Source organism: Crocodylus siamensis, chromosome 3 (assembly GCF_052110815.1).
Source record: "Crocodylus siamensis isolate JL-2025a chromosome 3, ASM5211081v1, whole genome shotgun sequence".
Lineage (NCBI taxonomy): Eukaryota > Metazoa > Chordata > Crocodylia > Crocodylidae > Crocodylus > Crocodylus siamensis.
Window position 1 is genome coordinate 25,976,013 of NC_143397.1, and position 19,679 is coordinate 25,995,691.

At 40.4% G+C, this 19,679-nt stretch overlaps 1 protein-coding gene across 2 annotated transcripts in view; it reads right to left on the minus strand.

Moving 5' to 3' along the window:
* RICTOR (RPTOR independent companion of MTOR complex 2) overlaps window positions 1-19,679 on the minus strand; it is a 159,403-nt gene that overhangs the window by 64,495 nt on the left and 75,229 nt on the right. For both annotated transcript variants that reach the window (XM_090037977.1, XM_090037978.1), the window contains exons 6-12: window positions 13,267-13,330; window positions 7,900-8,026; window positions 7,453-7,622; window positions 6,482-6,549; window positions 5,559-5,626; window positions 863-945; window positions 368-455 (exon numbers count right to left, since the gene is read on the minus strand). In XM_090037977.1, coding sequence (XP_089894103.1) covers window positions 368-455; window positions 863-945; window positions 5,559-5,626; window positions 6,482-6,549; window positions 7,453-7,622; window positions 7,900-8,026; window positions 13,267-13,330 — 668 coding nt within the window. The remainder of the gene's footprint in view (window positions 1-367; window positions 456-862; window positions 946-5,558; window positions 5,627-6,481; window positions 6,550-7,452; window positions 7,623-7,899; window positions 8,027-13,266; window positions 13,331-19,679) is intronic.

Here is a 19,679-nt window from a genome sequence, read left to right on the forward strand (position 1 = left end):
CAAGTGTCTAAAATATTCCCTTCTAAACAGCATTTCAATTGTAGATTTCCATAACTCTGATAAAACACTGAGTTCTGTAACGTATCCTATTAATTTAAAATGTTCTGAAACTGTTTGGCTTAAATATGGCTTCTGTACCACTTTTAAAGGTACAGCAGAAATCAGAGGCAGCAGAAACCAGAACACAGGTATTTTGTTGAGAAACAGTTGAAAACACATTAAAAGAAGCAACATCTAACAAGTTTGCTTTAAAAAGTTATGGATGAAATAGTCAATATTTACATAATTAATTGTGCAGGAGAAAGACTGATGGATTCAATATACAAAAAGATGTAATATGTATTGGGCATTGATGCCTAGTACCCACCTACACTGAGAAGTGCTTCAATGAATTCTTCTGTCACGACAGGAAGAGGAAGGCGAAATATATCATAAAGAACCTCAAGCAGACCTCGCTACAAACAGGGGAAACATTTTCACAATCATACAACTAATAAGGAGAAGACAATTTGTAAAACTATAACAAGTTAGAAAGGTATCAAAAATAATGTAATGTAGAAAGGTATGAAAAATAATATAATTCCATGAAACAGACTATCAAAGTAGCAGAAAACCTCTTATTAAAAGATATCACATTTACCCAAACAACCTTGTCTACAACCACAAATACACTTTAAAAGTTTTCTATCTGTGGCACTTAAAAAAATATAAAATTGGCTAAAAGAAATGGATAAATAATGGTATCTACTAACTGTTTTATTGCCTCATATATCCAATACAAATCATTATATTATGCTATAAAGGTACGCAATTTAAACTACAAAGAGGAGGTACAACATTATTCCTTGGATTTACCACATACCCGTATTTCCATATTTGGTATACAAAGTACCCCAATGAGAGACTGGATTCCAGAGTTCCCAGGCTTGCATAAACTGATAATACCTAGAAAACAAAATCGACATTAAATCCCCAAACCCGCAGCCCAGAAAAATCTTTAATTGCACTGTACAAAATACTAACAAAAATGAATATGAATTGCAATTTTCTAACAGACTGAATATAAGCAGAGATCACAAAAAATGATAACATAACCTAGAGTCACCCCCTCACCCTGTGAGCAATCTCCATTCTAACTGGAATTATTATGTTTTACATAATAATTAGATATTTGTAAATAATTATGTTCAATAAACAAACCTCTATTCTGATTGTTCTTTAATTGATTATGCCCTGTTTCAATGCTGTGGCAAAGATCATTTTCTTCACTCACCGTTTTGACCATGAAACCATTTCTTTCTTTATCTTCCCTTCTCTACAACACTATATAAATTAGCCTTATCTTTATTCTCAAGGTCCTTCATGAGCTATTTCCATACTACAGTGATGTCAAACGTAATCATCCTCTTGTTAAACTTACAAAACACATTTGGTTTTTCCTGTGCTGCCCCCCACCACAAACATACAATGAGGACTTTAAATATTGCCATAATCCAATCCTTGTTCAAATGACTCCTTAAAAACTCTTCTTAGCTGTTATACACAGAAAAACAGACAGTGGTTCCTCAGCAAGGGCTAAGCCTCACACAGAGTACTGAGCCCAGTTCTGGGTACCCATTTTAAGAAGCAGGCAGACAAACTGGAGGGGACCCAAAGATTATCAAGAGTTTGAAAGCAAGGCAAATGAAGAAAGGGTGGTGGGGTTCCTAATGATTAGTCTAGAAAAAAAAAGATGATGAAGCGGTGACAATAACATTCTCACATATCTGAAAGATTGAGAAAGATTTAGAAAGGATTATAAACAACTGTTTCCTCTCCACACACAGGGCAGCAAAATAAGTAACTCCAGAAAGGCAGTTTTAGGTTAACTTGGGAAAAACCTTAATGCCAGACCATTACATAGCAAAACAAATTAACTAGGGAAATTGTTGAATATTCTTTACTGCAGGTTTTTAAGAAGAGGCTAGATGGCATCTTTTAGAGATAGCTGAGTTGCAGTAGCCTGGATTCCAGGACCCTCGAGATCCCTTTCAGTCCTGCAAATCCAAAGCAACTTGACAAAGTTTAGGGAATAGGAAAAGCTGTGATCACAAGCCATCATATTGACAAGTACTGATTTGGTGTTACTTAAGCTTGCCCATTTCCTTGTACTGGCCCACCCTTTCACATTTAGATCACAATCAACATAATAGATTCAATAATGGAACTAAAAAAGGCTCTTACCCCAATACATTAAAATTAGCAAAAAATTGCAAAGAGGAAAGTACTTTAAGAGCTGAAGGAATTAAGAAAGAAACAGACTAACAGGGTTATCCACTGGACAATACTTGCAACAACACAAACTAAAGAAAACAAACATGTACTGTCCTAAATGGAACCTGCAATGAACAAAAAAACTGTGCTTAAATTCATTTTCACTTTCTAGATGAGTAAACCTAAAGTTATTTGCCTGAAGAGGTTTTAAATTTGAAACTGGAAGTCTACTGATGACAAGAGCTAGGGACAGAAATTACACAAACTAGTATAAGTGATCGGAAACCAGCTCATATCTGTAAAACAACAGAAGTTCCGTGCATATAAACAGCTTTCCAAATGGCTGAAACTAATTTAAGATAAACCTGGATGGATGTAGGATCAGACTCAACTGATTTAGGTTAAATTGGTTTACTGAATTCTGTCCCAGATCCCCTTTAGATTCAAGTTAACTTACAGTCCTCCAGCATCCCAGGATGCTTTACACCTTCCCTGTAAATCCCCCCACCCCTCATAGGGTGGACAAGCTGTCTGCCCCAGATGAGCGGGGATGTATGCTCTAGTGCCCCCAACTTCTGGTCTGAGCCACTGCAGGCATGGGGCTGTATTTCCCCCAAGTCAAAAGTGAACGTCTGTTCACTTGCTTATTGGTTCAATGTACACAGGTTAGACTAACCTGCAAAGACTGAACAGATTCAGCCTCAGACTTTTTAACGGTCTATACCAAGCCTAAAAGTTTACTAAAATGACGACAATAACAACTAAGGCCCCTGTCAGATGTTAAAATAATATCGAAACGGGATCTGATCCCCACTCCCAACAACCACACATCCTGCCATCCCACGTGTGGCAGAATGCCAGATGGTTGGGATTGGAGGCCAGTCCTAACTGCACTATTATTTTAAACAGGAACCTTGCAATGCAATTAGGTTCCTGTTTCTGTACAGCTCCTATACAGAGGAACCAAGGGGCAACCCCCTGCCAGGAGTTTAACCCTCACCTCCATGCTGGGCAGCCCAGCTAGGCACAAACAAGCCTGGCTGGCTGGCTGCCTTTCCTCACAGTTCCCAAGGGAGCTGCTGGGGCACAGTGAGCCTCATGGTAAGCATCCACAAGCTAGCATCCCAGCTCCCCATTCACGAGCACACTTAAAGCTGCATAGTGAAGCCCTGTGCAGGACTCCAACGTGCAGCTGTCATCCTGCCAGCACTGGCTATGGGGATGTAGCCTCATGAATCTGGCTATATGGCAGGGATACCGTGCTATTCATTCAATTTAAGGAATGAGAGAAACCAGATCCACATTTCTCATTTTGTTTGCCATTAACTCCCTAAATGTGTGGGCAGGGTTACTGTTTATGGTGCTTTTATCAGGTTAATTGCATCTTAAGTGTAACATCTGCCAAGGCAGAGTAGAATGTAGAAATTAGGGGGATATGGGGTTTTTAGACAGACTGCTTAAAATTCTTTTTTTTTTTTTTTTTACTTTTGCTAACACATACTTAAAAAACTTGGGTCTTGGACAGAGAAAGCCTTTATCTTCTACACTTTCATGCTGGAGCTTATAATATGCATCCCTGATAAATCCTAAGTAACCTACGATAAAACTGAAGAAGAGTATCCTCTACATGTCTGATAGTTGTAAACACAAAAAAGGAGGAATAAAGTTAGCTTGCATCCCTCTTTAAAAATCTTTTAAAAGTTAACTTTTAAAATTAAGTGAATGTCTTAAAAAGAAGAAAGGCATAGAAAGGGAAAATAGAAGAAATGTCAAGGAAAACAGTATATTTCAAGCCCATTATTCCTTTGTCCTTCTGAAGAAACTTTAGCCTTAGGTGAGTAGGTATGGAAATGTTGGAAGTTTCCAAATCTGAATGTGATTTTTGTAAGTGGGGATGCCTATACATAGTTCTTGAAGGATATCTGAATACCAAATTAAATCTTATTATTAAATTTGAGATACTGTGCTATTCATCAAGAGAATTCACTCTTCAGTCTAAACATTTCCACATTATGGTCAACTAGCATTAAAGAATACGATTTTGGTAGGAGGACAGACAAACCTGACTTCTCATTTCATTTAGTTTTAACTGGTCTAATGTCTCATTTAGGTGTGAGATGACTCAAGCAACAACTGTGTTTCTATTTTTATTTTGGAGCACTAGAAAAAAGGATAGAAAAGGCACTGTCTTGTCAACTGAGAAGTACTTTCTACATCAAGATTCAAGCAGCGTCTATATGGGAGATTGCATTCAGTGGCCAGCAGCCACTGGTAAAGTTAGGGTACACATGTATAAATTCCTAGTATAGACAGACAAAGCTATTTTTCATCCTAACAGAGCTTAGAACAAATTTCAAAGACAGAAAAAAAACACATCCAACTTCACACTTAAATCCAGAATATGTCATGAATTTCAAATAAAGTAAATTAGTATCTGATATAGGACTCCCCTACTGGCGACTAAAAGAATCATCTTCTGGTCAGGAAAGCCAATCAGAAGATGCAACATAGAAACCCCTTATGATAGGGACGGGCAATTATTTTGGGTGAAGGTCTGCTTAATGAGTTTTGGTGAGCTGTCAAGGGCTGTATAGGTAGCCCCATCCTCTGACAGCTGCCCTGCCCCATTGTTGCCATCTTGGGACTGGTAGTCCCAACCCCTAACCCCTGACCTGCCTGCCAGGGCTGCACACCATCGAGGGAGTGTGTAAGAGGGTTCCCACGCCCCCACCCTCTCACACCCACACGTTGCCCACCCCAGCTCCTGCTGCTGCTGCCCCCCTGGGCACGAGCTCTGCACTGCTACCAGCCCCAGTCCCATGCTCCCGATCAGCTGCAGTCCTTCCCCCATCGCTTTCCTACCTGCTGCCCAGAGCCAGAAGGACACCGGGAAAGCAGAGCAGGTCACCAGAGGCTGCAGCAGCAGCTGCAAGCTGGCTGGGCTGTGCCCTTCTGCCCACAAGGGTAGGAGCGAGGTGCAATAGGGTACATTTGGGGCTGTGTATACATGTGGGCGCTTGGCTCCCACCCTCAAGGGCTGAAAGGCTGGGCAGGGTGCAATTTGCTGGGGGGCACCGTGAGCCAGATGAAAGTGGTTTGCAGGCTGGATCCATCCCGGAGGCTGTATGTTGCCTTATGATTTGACATCAAGACATTCATTGGCCTACCATACACAAAGAACTGCTTAACACAAGGCAAAAGACTAATAAGGACAGATTTGGGGCTTCAGTAAATAATTCTTCCACTTTGAGCATAAAACTCCTCTCCTTATCACAAAATTAGGAATAAATAAAAAAGCACCTTACCAGCCCATGATCGAAACGTTGCCACTATTCCCATTTTACTAGCTAGGAACCGTGCTTCTCTGTCTTCTCTGTTATAAAAATAATAATCACATTAATAATTAATAATCGGACTAGATGATCTGCTCAGGTCCTTTCTGACCCAGGAAACTATGAAACTAGTTGTAAGCTTACCATTAAGCCTACAGCAGCACTTGCTTTATTACCCATTGCTAACATTAGAGACTTTTTTGAAGAATGAGATCCAGAATATAAGAAAAATTTAGTTTGAGATTTGCAAGGTTATAGGATTAGTGTTAAATTGTAACACTACTCTTGTAGAATTAAAGAACAACCTTCCTTGCTAGCCAGGAATGTACCTCTAGCTGAATGTGTAAAGGCTATCTGTATTTAATTAAACAAAATTACCTCCTTCCATCTTTAAAATGCAGAACACCAGCTATTAAAAATGTTTGTAGGTGTCCATTAGCACAACCCCCTTACACTTGTGTACGTGCAAGAAAAAGCCATCTCCCTGACCTCTCCTTTGGTTAGCATACTGTCCTGACCTTATCTGTCAGTCAGGATTGGTTTAACTACTATCAGGATGGAGACAGTCCAAAACTGCACAGCTTCCTCTGCCCATGAAAGACCGACATGTTCCACAAAAACAATGCCCTCTTTTACACCACATACTTTAAACAAAATATATAACTATTTTTAAGTTGTGACAAACAATTTAAAAGAAGTATATTTCTATGTTTTTGCTATTTAAATTCCAATTAATTTAATATATTGTAACTTCTACTTTCTATTTGGAAAATGATTACTTTGATTTTACTTTTGAGAACCAAAGTATATTTAAGTCACTTTGAAGAGGAAAAGTTTTGATTTTAATACTACACCTTCACAACAATCAGTAGCACAAGAAACCACGATATACTTACTTAAGCTGTCCTTCTGCTGTGTCTGGATTGTGCCTGTAGTGGAAATCTGTGTACGGAGCTAAAATTCGCTAAACACAAACACAAACACACACACACATTTACTCTCTTGAAAGAGTAAAGAGCCAATCTGTTTCTCACCCCCACCTCAAGTTTTTAATGGTTTCTGCTCCAAACACAATTATGTTTTTATTCTATTGAAATAACCATTTTCAAGTTTTAAAAATGTTACATTTTAAAACAGATTTTTACAAGTAAAACAGCAAAAAATTAGAAGTGAAAATTATAATGTTACAGTTAAATTTTCCATATCAGTCTAATATGCAGTAAAATAAGCAAAACTGAAACTTGCCTACCTTTCTCCATTTTCAGGAGAATATTAGCCATGTGGCTTGTTTTCCGACCATTATAGACAATCGTCAATTACTAGTGAGGGCAGCATTACATGTTGCATCATGTCAAGTAGAAGTAGCACCCAGTATTCAAGCCAGAACAGTCACACCCCGAGCATGAAATATCTTCCTGAACACTCTTTGCTTAAAAACTTACTGATGATGCCATGCTTGATTCTGTTGCAATTTATGATACAGGCGAAGTATTTATCAATTTTTGCCTGAATAACAAACAGCTAGATACCTTCCCTTCCTTCTGAACAGACGTAAACCGGTAGATTCATGCAGAATACACACATATTTTGTAGTGCGAAAAAGCATTTTAAAAACATTTTCCTTTTATATTTGGACTGAATAGTTCTTTTCATAAAAGATGGAATAACTGATAACAGGCAGGGGAGACAAATTGGAGCTATTTGTCACTGTACAATGAACTAAACACACTGTGGCCAAAATCCACTTCTTTTCTATTTTGAAACAATTCTGTACCTTGCATCTGCCACATTACAAATGCTTCAGGACATCAAAATGACCAGAGCAAATTAACAACTTTAAGACAGGAAAAGAAACCAAAGTTACTACCTCTAATTCTACATCTGCTCGCACATACTGTCGTGTCTTTGGATGATTAATGAGGTGTAAAACTGTAGTTATGAGAGCCTCATTTATTCGACTTAACTGACAGTCAATCACATTTTTCAGGATGGTACTTAGTCCTCCCCGAAGAGCCACCACCTCTGGATTCTGAAGTGCTAATACAGAAGAAAAAAAGTCACTAAAACATCTGGAAAAAAGCAAATTCTGAAAATTTGTCATTTTGCTACATTTTGTAAATCAATAAATATGCAACTCACAAGTACTAATGGAAAACATTTTATAGTTTACTTTTTAAGTTGACAACACTTTGTGTACAGTTATTTTTCCTGTTTATCCAGTTATTTTTCCTGTTTAATAAGATCCTTGAGGAGAAAGGTTCATTTAGAAATAAGATAAATTGATAACATTTGTTAATTCTTCTAAGGTTCTCACCTAGTTCACAAATAATGGCAATACAAGCTCGAACCATTCTGTCTCGTTCCTGAAGGCCATCATTTCCAACTGCTATCAAGGAATTAGTTATGGAGCTAGGGAACAAGGAAGCATTCACAGTGATCATCTGCCAAAAAACAAACAGACCCAGATGAGTAGTTTCTTCCACAGTGTATCACTACATTTCTTCACACATACTCACTAGCATCCTGTTATGAGATAATGCCAAATGAACTGCAACATATATTACTTCCTTGTATCAAATAAATCTTCAATACTCTTGCCTCTTACTCCTGAACTGAATGGCTTACCATTATAGTATTCTTTCTCCTTCCTGCTTGGTTTTTTAGTTTCCCCATAACTGGTGCTAAAGGGACACAGCTCCAGACTGAATAGAGCACCTACCCAGATCTCCTTCAGCAGTCTCTGTCAAACCTTAATGACAGAGAGAACGTGAAATACAGCATGCAGCAGCTTACAATTTTCTTCCTTTGTCCAGTACTCAGGAGGTCTGCAAGGCAGCCATTTCAACAGCTACTCAGATGTTAAATTGCACTAAAGTGAACTCTCCCATTCTGCAGATCTCTTCAAACCCACAGAAGGGACTGCATTGCAACATGGAGAACAAAGGGTGTCGAACAAGCAGAAGAAACTACATTACTTGTGGGGTTTTACAGATGTAGCTGACAGGTTAGGCTCTTAAATTATGGTATGGAAACCACTTTCCCAAAAGCGTGCAGTGTAATTAATCTCTGCTATATGAACTGTAAGACTTTGTCTTAAGTTTTAACATTCCAATTAATACATGGGGCTTTATTGTGTATACCACACTGCCTTGTTACTGAAACATTATTCTGAACCCTTCATCCTTTAGGATATACTTTGCAATGATGCATCTCTCAGGTGATTGTCCAGGCACCATGCTTAGGGTGTGACACAGTATCACAGGTTAAAAAAAAGCTGGCAAGAGTTTAGAAAGTCTCTCAACACCTCCTGTTAGTTTAAGAGGTATGGCAGGAAAATGGTTAAACTACCTTTTCAACATAAAGATGTTTTACTTTCCTTTAAAATCTGATTATATTACAAAACTAAGGGAAAAGCATAATAAGCCATAAACAAGCATTGTAATTGTTATAACCTTCTAAACTAGAGGTCAGAAACCTCTGGGAGGACACAGGACTTTGGTGTCATATGGTAGTGGGGGTTGTCTTCTGCAAGTACTCTCCCCATGCCTCCAGGAAAACAAGCAGCAGTGGCAGTAGGGTCCTATTACCCACCTACCTGCCCACCTCCGTCCTGCAGTAGTTCATTCCAGCCCACAGTCAGAAAATGTTTCCTACACCTCTTCTAAATGACACATCCTGTTTGCTTGCATTAAATACCTTAGGCAAATGAAGCTGCTAATTTGTTATTACTGCTCCTATTTCTATGCTGCCTATCATTGCAATATCTACACCCCATTACCATAAGTACACAGCATTTAAAGTCCTCAGAGAAAAGGAATACAGCTTATATCCATGGAACATGGCTGAAGTCATCTTCAGACAAAACTGGATACACAACCACAGGTACTCCTTACATAAAAATTTTAGACTAACAGAAAGATATATGCTATAGAACCTGTTTTGCCCGGTTTGCAAATCTCACAACTAAGAGTCTCTCCATGGAAGATAACTGAGCCCAGGCTCTTAGTGGCTCTGGAAAGAGATGGCAGAGTCAGGAACAGAGCAAGAAGCAAGCTCAGAGGAAGGATTTAGCTTCTGAAGCCTTAAATTAACTATGCATAAGAACCTTAAAATAAATCTCCAACTGAACTAGTAGTAATCAATGCAGAAAAAATTTCTCTAGAGGCTATACGTTATGCAAGTTACTGCACATTTTAGGCTAATCCACAGATGCCATTTAGTGTGCCTAAGGAAGTAATAAGAGTAGCAAAATGTGGAGGCGGCTGTTATTTATCTTGCTTAATCCCTAATCCTGGTTATTTTGGATCCAGTATCCTATTTAAAGAAAACTTAAATTATGCTGATTTGAGTCATCTCCTGTTAAAGGTATTCCTATAAACTTATGGTTAGATTTCACAGTATGCAAGATAAACTAAGCTAATGTTTTTGTGCATCTGTAAGGTTATTTAGCTGCCCAGACAAGCCAGCAAGAAGCAACAATGAAGCTTGGAAAGGCAACATGTACAGTATACATGACCATGTTGCATGTTTTGATCTGGGGTCAAACCCTAGGACAATCAGACCCGTGACAGACAAGACATCTATTTACAGCAGGGGTAGGCAACCCCGGTATGGGTGCCAGAGTGCGGCACGCAAAGGCATTTTGCTTGGCACACGCACCTTGGGGGGGAAGACAAGGAAGGACCTGGAGCTGCACTGCCACAAGGTTTGGGCCCGTTGCAGCTCCTCTACCATCAGACCAGCATGCCAACATCTTACAAGCTGAGTTTGCAGGTGTTTTCGGCACTCTGTCCAAAAACATTGCCAACCCCTGATTTACAGTCAGAGACTTTAGGTGAGAGAAGTAAAAATGTTTCTTTTGTATATACTTTCTAGACATTCCTGATATAATCATGCAAATCAGCCAAAAAAGGAACAAGCAGAATTTGGCTATTATTTGCAGGTCATTATGAAATGAAGAGCCCAACATTATTACATAAATAAATTCAAGCCCACTAAACCAGTTTCTTTTTGTAAACATGTTTATGAGAAACTACTGCTTGCCATACTGTATTGTTGTTAGCCACAAAACAGGAAGCTCTTTCAGACCGGACTTTAGAGAAAAACTTAAACCCTTCCCCCACCCGCATACACAGTAAGTCTTTCATTTCTATAATGATACTAAACAACAAGAATTACTAAGAGCAAGAGCATGTGTGCATGCATGTCGTAAAACCCTTAATAAAAATGTAACCTTTCTTGTAGCAACAGGCTGAACAGTAACATGTCACGTGCAAGCAACTGACCTACAATTAAGGATGTGTTGAGTTTCAAGATTTTTTGTTTTTAGAAGAAAAAAAGGAGTGTATTTTTTTCTTTTCTCTTCCATTCTGTTTTCTGAATATTACCTTGTGGAAATACATACATGCCTTCTAGAAGTACAGAAACAACTTCTACTAAATATTCAAATTTCAAGTATTTTATTACTATGAATGTCAACTCAATTTGGCATTTTTTTCATGCTAGTTTACATACACATACATCTCTTAAGCTATATAGAGACAGCAGCATCTAAGGCCCAATACTATGGGACAATGCTCAGGGCACTTTTTTGTAAATGGGAAAACCCCAGGTTTGGCCATCTGCAGAGATGTGCCCCTCAATGGATTCCCTGGCATGCCTCTGCAAGTGGGGGGACCGGGCCAGGCACTTCTGGGGCTTCAGGGGCCTGTGAAGCAGTAGGAGTGCTTGTTCAGGGCTGCTGGAAACCCTGGGCAGCTGCAGGCTACCTCTCTTGCCATGAAGCAAACAGACATCTGCTGCAAAAAAATGTCATCAATTTATACCACGTTAAGTCATGGCCACAAATTTTGGACATCTGTGGTGCAACAAGGGGCATGAACATTTTTCTTCCTGGCCTTTGAATCTCACTATGGGGAGCCAGCATGACATACACAGGACAGAGGACATACTGCTAGGATGTGTTGCAATGTTCTTTACTAGGGGGAGTCTTTTATGGGCTGTCTGTTTGCTGCTCAGGCATACTGTATTGCTGTGGTCCATGCAGAATGTGACAAAAGTATTTTTTTCTGAAGTCAAACTATTCCTTGCCAAGATGGGACACTATCCTAATAAGAGCCGCTGGGAAGCATAATTCACCAACGTTGCCACAGAAGTCTTAGCATGAAAGAGAGATATTTAACAACTGTCCTGAACTTGGAACTGACTTACAATGGCAAGTCAGTTTATGTTCTGCATAAGAAAACTCACAATGGTTATACATTCCTTAGGGTATTTTTGTCTGCATAACGTCCATTTTGTTCAGGTTCATGTTCAACCCACTGGTATTGCACAGGCCACTGATAACAGCTGCTTTGTTATGAAAGGGAGATGTAGTGGCCCCTTTTCTGGGTTTCACCGGTGCTGGTGTCCATGTTTTGTTCACCAGCTGTCTGAAGAAGTTGAACACAGGACTAGAGGGGGAATCCTTGTGTAACTATGTAAATGTTGTGATGATGAAAGCCATTTGTTTGTCAATTAGCTCTGAATGTATCTTTTCCAGGACAAAAACTTATTTTTCCCATATTCCTTTGAAGCTCAAAGCAAGGAATCCTTCCATCAACTATCAAATTTCTGCAGTGAAGGCCAAGAGCATAAGGCTAAAACAAGCCAATCCAACAGCACTGCACACCTCTGCCAATTCCATGCCTTGCACTAAATACATACTGTGCTTAATCTATAATAAAGACAGCCTGCTTTTAACTGTATTGGCAAGGAATATTTAGGAGCTGTGATTTTTTTTTTTTTTTTTTTTACTTGTATCAGAGAATCTAGTGAAGCAGAAAATCACTTATTACCTTTGAGCAGCAGGGGCCAACCTTTCTGGCAGGCATGCAACAAGCTAAACCCTGCACCTTTCCTGAGTGCCCTTCTCTTGTGCAAACTGCTGTTCTGCATTCTGCTCTGTCCAATCTCTGCATGTCATACACAGAGGCTGCTCATGCCACTTGTGGCTTATGTGTTGTGGGCTGGCCATCCCTGTTCTAGAGAACGTCGGCTTTTTCTTCAGTCTTTAATATGAAAAATTCTGTATTTATGGCTGTGCTACCAAAGAACTTTTTTCTTTAAAACACACTCTAAATATAACCATTGGAATATATCTAACAGTTTCTTTAGAACGATGAACTAGAAGTTTTGGAGTTAGAATTTCAGGCTCCCTAAAGAAGAAAAACAGAGCAGTATAACAGAATCAGTGCTCCTGTAGATACCATCCTGGGAACTTCTCCAATCATCAGATGATTCCTTAGATATCTTTTTGTCCATTCAAGGTAGCTAATGCCAGCTAGAAATGAAGCTGTATACAGAACACCCAAGCCCACCAGAACATAAAGTACTTCATGCCAGAATAAATTACTTAGTCTGTGAATGATCTATAAATGCCAACTTATCCGGCAGAAGCTAGATATAGAGCTTTAGCTGCATTATCTAACAAGTATAGCAAGATCAGAATTCTATTTGACCAGCTGCTGCAGACCGACGAGATCCTTCTAGAAGGCAATCTGCATTTTCTTAGACAGCAAAAACAAGCTCCTCCACTCCCGATTTAATGGGGCACTTCTATGTTGATAGACCCATCAGTCATATTGGCTCCAGAAGTTGAGACAGAACAGTGCATAAAGATTACCTTTCTGACTAAACGTACCTTTCTGACTAAACGAAGTGCTTGCGTTCTCTCTACTTCATTACTCTGTTGAATGTCAATGCACCTATATACATAAAAAAAAACATACATACAACAGTTAAATATAGAATTTGGTCTACAAATAAAAGTAACTTCTTTCTTAACTAGTCACATAATGGTAGGAACATGTAAGCTTCTGAATACTATATTATATAATGTTACTATGCTAATAAACATTACATTAGAACTTACTGTCCAGAAGTTCTAGATTTCAGAGACGACAGGCATTAAAACTTATTACAGGCTTCAGTTTCTGTTTTTAAATTTAATAATCCCTGTTATAAGTAAATTGGAGAAACCATTTCTCATGAATAAACACACGTTTACTATACATGGTAATCAAGTATAAGCATTTAGCCCATGGCAGATGTTATATTTATGGAACAATTAATGTGTTAATTGAGACAAATGGGAACATGGCATATGTTTAGGCAATACATGGCATAATTAAAATGGTAAACCAGCCACAAAGATGTTACACCTCAAATGCAGAACATCTTTTGTGGTTAGTTTGTATGACACCTTAAACTGAACATGTGGCACGCCTCAAGGCCCCATGTGGACAACCAGCTGATTGTCAGCATGAAGAGGAGAACAGCCCTAGCACAGTTCAAGACCCTGAGCTGCCTTGGTCACAATGCCAACAATTAATTGGCTTTGAGACAGGGCAGCCAAAACCAAGCCAGGGGTGTCTAGGGGTGTGCAAGTGCTGGGTGGGGGAAACTGACTGGATCCCCATACTCGGCAAGTTCAAAGCTGGCACCTGGCAGCCCCTGTGTGCTGTGACCTTGCTGAGCAGAAGTCAAATCACCACTTCCATCCAGCATCTACAGTGCCACACACACAGCCATCCCCCATGCACGGCTGATGAGTGTCCAGCTTTGACCATGATTTGATCCCAGCATTTTCAAAGTTTCTACTAATTTTGCAGAGCTGCTATTAACAGCATCATGCAAAGGCATTTTGCTTGATACATGTTCCTCAGGGAAGGGGCCGGGGCTACGCTGCCACAACTAACAAGTTTCCTGGTTCCCCTGCCATCTGCCCCCAGCATGCCAACATCTTACAAGTCACGGTTGTAGGTGTTTTTGGCACTCTACCCAAAAAATGTTGCTGAACGCTGTGCTATAAGAAACTCTGAAATGGGGGGAAGGGGTGGTTTATAAATCCTGAAACAGAAGTTTGTTAGTCATTTTCCCAGAAAAAAAAAAAGCAGTCCTTTGGCAGCTGCTTCACCATCACTATTTCTATGCAGTTGCAGTTAACCCGAGTATAACTGTTATGAAGCGGATAAAAGACCTCAAAGACGTTATGTAGTTAAGAACAGAAGAGATGCCATATTGGGTCAGACAATCTAGCTCATTATTCTGGATCTGAGTGGTAAATTAACTTAAACACTACGTGGAATAGTACTTATGCAGGGCCTATTCAGACTGATTTGTCCTCCTCCCTCTCTTCCTAGACCTCCAAATACTGGAGACTGTAAGGCTAATTTCTAATCTAGAGCTTGCACCTATAACTATAATGGTTAATACTCACTAATGGACCTATCCTGTATGAATCTAACTCTCTTCTGAAAGTAGTTAAATTGTCATAGCCTCTTGCATTCTCTTGTGGCAAGGAATTCCACCAGTTGATTACATACTCTGTGAAAAAGAACTTTTAATTAGTTTATAAAACTGCTTCTTAATAATTTTCTTGTGTGTCCTCCAGGTCTGGTATTGTTTCCTATTCACTTTCTCTACACTATTATTTTAGAGACTCTATATCTCCCCTCGTTCATCTTTTCCCTAAGCTGAAAAAGCCCCAATCTATTTAGTTTCTCCTTGTAAGGAAGCCTCTCCACACCCCTTATCATCCTTGTTGTCCTGCCCTGTATCCTTTTTAGGTCTATGATACTCTTCCGGAAGTACAGGGAACAGATGTGCACACAGTATTCAAGGTATGGGTACTATGAATCAATACAGTGGTATGACATTTCTTGTGTTGTTTTCAATTGTCTTCATAATTCCTAACATTCCATTTGTACTCTTGAGGACTGCTGAGCATTGGGCCAGGGTTTTCAAAGGACTATGTAAAATAACTTCAAGGTCTCTTTCCTGAACTGTAATAAGTATAGCCCATCCTGGTGTATGGGCATCCTGGATTATTCCCCCCCCCCTCCTCCCATGTGCTTCAATTTGAATTTATCAGGATAGAATTTCATCTGATATTTTGTTGCCCATTCACTCAATATTATGCAGTTCTTCACAGTCAGTTTTGGCTTTACCACTTAATAATCTGGTGTCATATGCAAGCCTGGCCACTTCACTATTCATCCTTTTTCTAAACGATTTATGAATATTGTTGAATAGCACAGGCCCCAGCACTAGCTCTTGGAGGATCCCACTGCTTACCTTCCTTCACAGTAGGAATTTACCATTTATAACCTACACACTTTGCTTTCTGTCCTTTAGCAACTGATCCATGAGTGGATCTGGTCTCTAAGTCTATGAAAGGCTAATAGCCTTTGGTGCAGGACTTTGTCAAAAGCATTCTGAAAACCCAGATCAACTGGATAAACCTGATCCACAGGTTTGTTATCTAGTAGAGTTCTTTGAGAGTGTTAAGTGAGCTATAACCTCCTTTTACAAAAGTCATGTTGACTTTTCCCTAACATGTCCTGCTCACCCATGCAAGACCTGTTTATCAGAGCTTTTACCAATTTCCCAGGAGCAGAAGTTTGGCTTACCAGTCTGTAGTTTTCTGGATCCCCTCTGGAAATGTTTTAAAACATGGCATTGCACTGGCTACCTTCCAGCCTCTAGTACAGAAGCTGTTTTAACAATAGGTTAACACACTGAAGAGAGTGTTATCCACAATTTCAAGTTTTCTTCAGTACCTTTGGGTGAACAACATCCAGCCCAGATGATATGCCACTATTTAGTTTAGCAGTTTCTTCTATGACCTACTCTATGGACACCTCAATAAACCACAAGCAAAGGGAATTGTAAGTGGATTGATGTCAAAATGGCACGTGGTTTTGAGTGGGGTTCCACAGGAGTCTATCAGGAGCCTGGTGCCATTCAACATGCTTATTAATGATCTGGATGCCGAAATAAAGAGCTTCCTGATCAAGTTTGTAGATTACAATAAACTAGGAAGGACTGCAAGCACTTTAGAAGATAGAGTAGAATTCATAAGCCTCTGAAAATATTGGAAAGGCCAGGCTACAGACAACAGAATGAAGTTCAATGCAGATAAATGCAAGGTGATATGCCTAGGGAAGAATATTCAAAAGCACAAATACAGAATGTTAGATAACTGACTGGGCAGTAGCATTACTGAGAAAAACCTAGGGGGTTTGATATACCACACAGTCATCACAAGTCAGGACTATGACAGTCAAAAAAAGGTCACACTGCCACTCTACTGGAGCTGGTTAGGCCTCATTGCAAGATAGACTAAAGGCCCTGTACCCCAACACTGTCTTGCTAATGCTTAGGAAAACCTTGGTTCAACCTCTGTGCCTCAGGCCTTAGGTTCCAGCAGTCCTCCTTCCCCCTGCTGCCTCCCATGATGGACATCGCAGTTTATAGAGATTCCAAAGCGGCCTTTATTCTCTCCTTTCTCAAAGGTGGGAGGGGAAAGCTCTGACTGATCTACCCTTTATCTTTAAGGCTGGAAACAGACATGGCTTTTTTGCTGTCAAATTTTTATGGCAGCACAAAGGCCAGGAAGAGAGATGTTCATGCCCCTTGTTGCACCACAGATGTCCAAAATTTGTGACCGTGACATAGGTGGTATAAATTGATGCCATTTTTTTTGCAACAGACGTCTGTTTGCTTCATGGCAATAGAGGGGGTAGCCTGCAGCTGCCCAGGGTTTCCAGCAGCCCTGAACAAGCACTCCTACTGCTTCACGGGCCTGACCTATTTCCATTCTTGGGGCATACAAGGTAAGGCCCCTGAAGCCCCAGGAGTGCCTGGCCAGGTCCCCCCACTTTCAGAGGCATGACAGGGAATCCAAATTTCCTTAAATTAACAGTCTCTTCTTCTAACCAAGTTCCCCCCGCCCCTTCCCTTTTCCTTCCTGGGAGATAGTGTCAAGCTCAGTTGGCATGCCAGAAGTATAATAAACAAAGAGTTTGAAGGCACTTGCAGATCACAACTGGAAGATAAAGCAAGTGTCATCTTCCAGGAAGATAGGGAAGTCTGCAGTAAGGTTCAACAATGAAGGGACAACACACATCAAGCAGTGAAATGGGGACATCTACACAAGTATATATGTAATACCTGGGGATTGGTTTTCTTATGCAATCATTAGAATCCAACTTGTTTCTCTAGTTATTCAATGTATAACAAAGGGATAAAAGAAGCAACTGCTTTATCACACTTGGGACCAGTAACCCCAACACACTTTCCTTCTGCTAGATGGTCTGATCAGCCAGTCCACAAAGATTAGAAGCTCTCTAGTTATACTTGCTGTGTCATTTCTTTAAACTTAATATGTATGACATGGAATAAACCAGGGTCAAAGATGAACCATGCATGGCTGGGGCTCAGCCAACCCAACCACTTCCAACACTTATCCAGAGCAGGGGTGCTCAGCCCCCAGCCCGCAGTTCCAAAAATCTGACGATGGAGGACCAGCGGCAATGTTAACCACCACTGCTCCCCCACTGCCAAATTTCCAAGCCCCACCACAACTGGATTGGCCCCAAGAAAAGGGACTAGGTCTCATTTCTATGCAGCAGGGCCTGATGTAACTCTCGCTGCACTGGGATCCCATCAGGCTATTTCTATCCAGCTGCACTGGACCCTGGTTGCGCCAGCAGCACATGCCAGATCTGGCCTACAGATGGACCTGGACCATTGGCTGAAGGGTCAGACAGCACTGATCTAAAGCAGGGATGTCAAACTCATCTAGTCTCGTAGGTCAGATGAGTGGCATGGACCAAAATCAGGCATACAGATCCCCCCCCTCTCATCTGCATTCCTCATTCAGCACAGGCAGTACCAGCTCAGAATGCTGGCTCGAGTAGGCAGCATGGATAGCGCATGTCCTGGGCACCCTGCAAGACGGTCCAGCACAGCAAAAGGGGCAGGTCAGGGGCTGAATTATGGAGCTATGTAGGCCATATGTTGGACACCCCCTGACCTAGCATCTTGTGTGCAGTTCTGGAGCTCCATTTTTTAAGAAGGATGTAGAAAAGTTAGAAAGGGTCCAGAGGCAGGTAACAGAAATGATAAAGAGGTTGGAAGGTGCGAAAGATTAAGAGAACTAGGTGTGTTTAGCTTGAAGAAAAGCAGAAGAATGACAGCAGTCTTTAAATATTTGAAAAGCTGTCATACAGAGGAGGAAGAACAACTATTCTCTCCTGTCCCAGAGGGTAGGGCACAAAGCAGTCACTCTAAAATGCAGCAAAGATATAGATTAGATATTAGAAAAAAATGCTGTTAGAACTGGTAGTGGAACAGACTGCACGGGGAAGTTGTGAAACCTTCTTCGATGGAGGTTTTCAAGGGGAGCTTTCAAAGGTCACAAACTCCTGCAAGACCGTTTCAGGCTGGACATAAGGAAGCATTTCTTTACTGTCCGAGCCCCCAAGGTCTGGAACAGTCTGCCAGCGGAGGTGGTTCAAGCACCTACATTGAACACCTTCAAGAGTAAATTGATGCTTATCTTGCTGGGATCCTATGACCCCAGCTGACTTCCTGCCCTTTGGGCAGGGGGCTAGACTCGATGATCTCTCGAGGTCCCTTCCAGCCCTGATGTCTATGAAATCTATGAAATAAACATTGTCAGGTATGATTTCAGGTGCATTCATGCAGGTGGTTAGACCAGATGACTGGAGGTCCCTTCCAACCCTATGATTCAATTTTAATGGGTTTGCCTGGTGTACTGCCTATGAGTGGGTGTGGCATAGGAATCACCCCAGCATCCACAAGGTGAAAGCAGAAGGAAAGAACTCATTTAGCTTCTCTGCAATGGCCTTATCCTTTCCGAGTGCTCCTTTTACTCCCCAGCTGTCCAATGACCCCACTGAATCCTTGGCAGTTTGCTTGCCTCTAAATGCACTTAAGACATTTTTTGTTATTACATTTGATGTCTCTGGCAAGTTTCTTCTTATGGCCTTCTTTTTTGCTTACTTGAATTTATGTACTCAAGCAATGTTTGTTATATGGAATCAAACCAGAACTACAGGCTCTATGTTATACAGTTAAGAAAATTATGCACTCATCAGCTATTTATATAAATGGAATACTGAACCTTAATGGTAATAACCTGTTAATAAACTAAGAAAACAGACACTAGGAAATATAAATAGCTCTCATTGTTTCCTTGTTTTCTTCTTTTTTTAAATCTGTTGCCTCTTTTTTTACTCTTATATT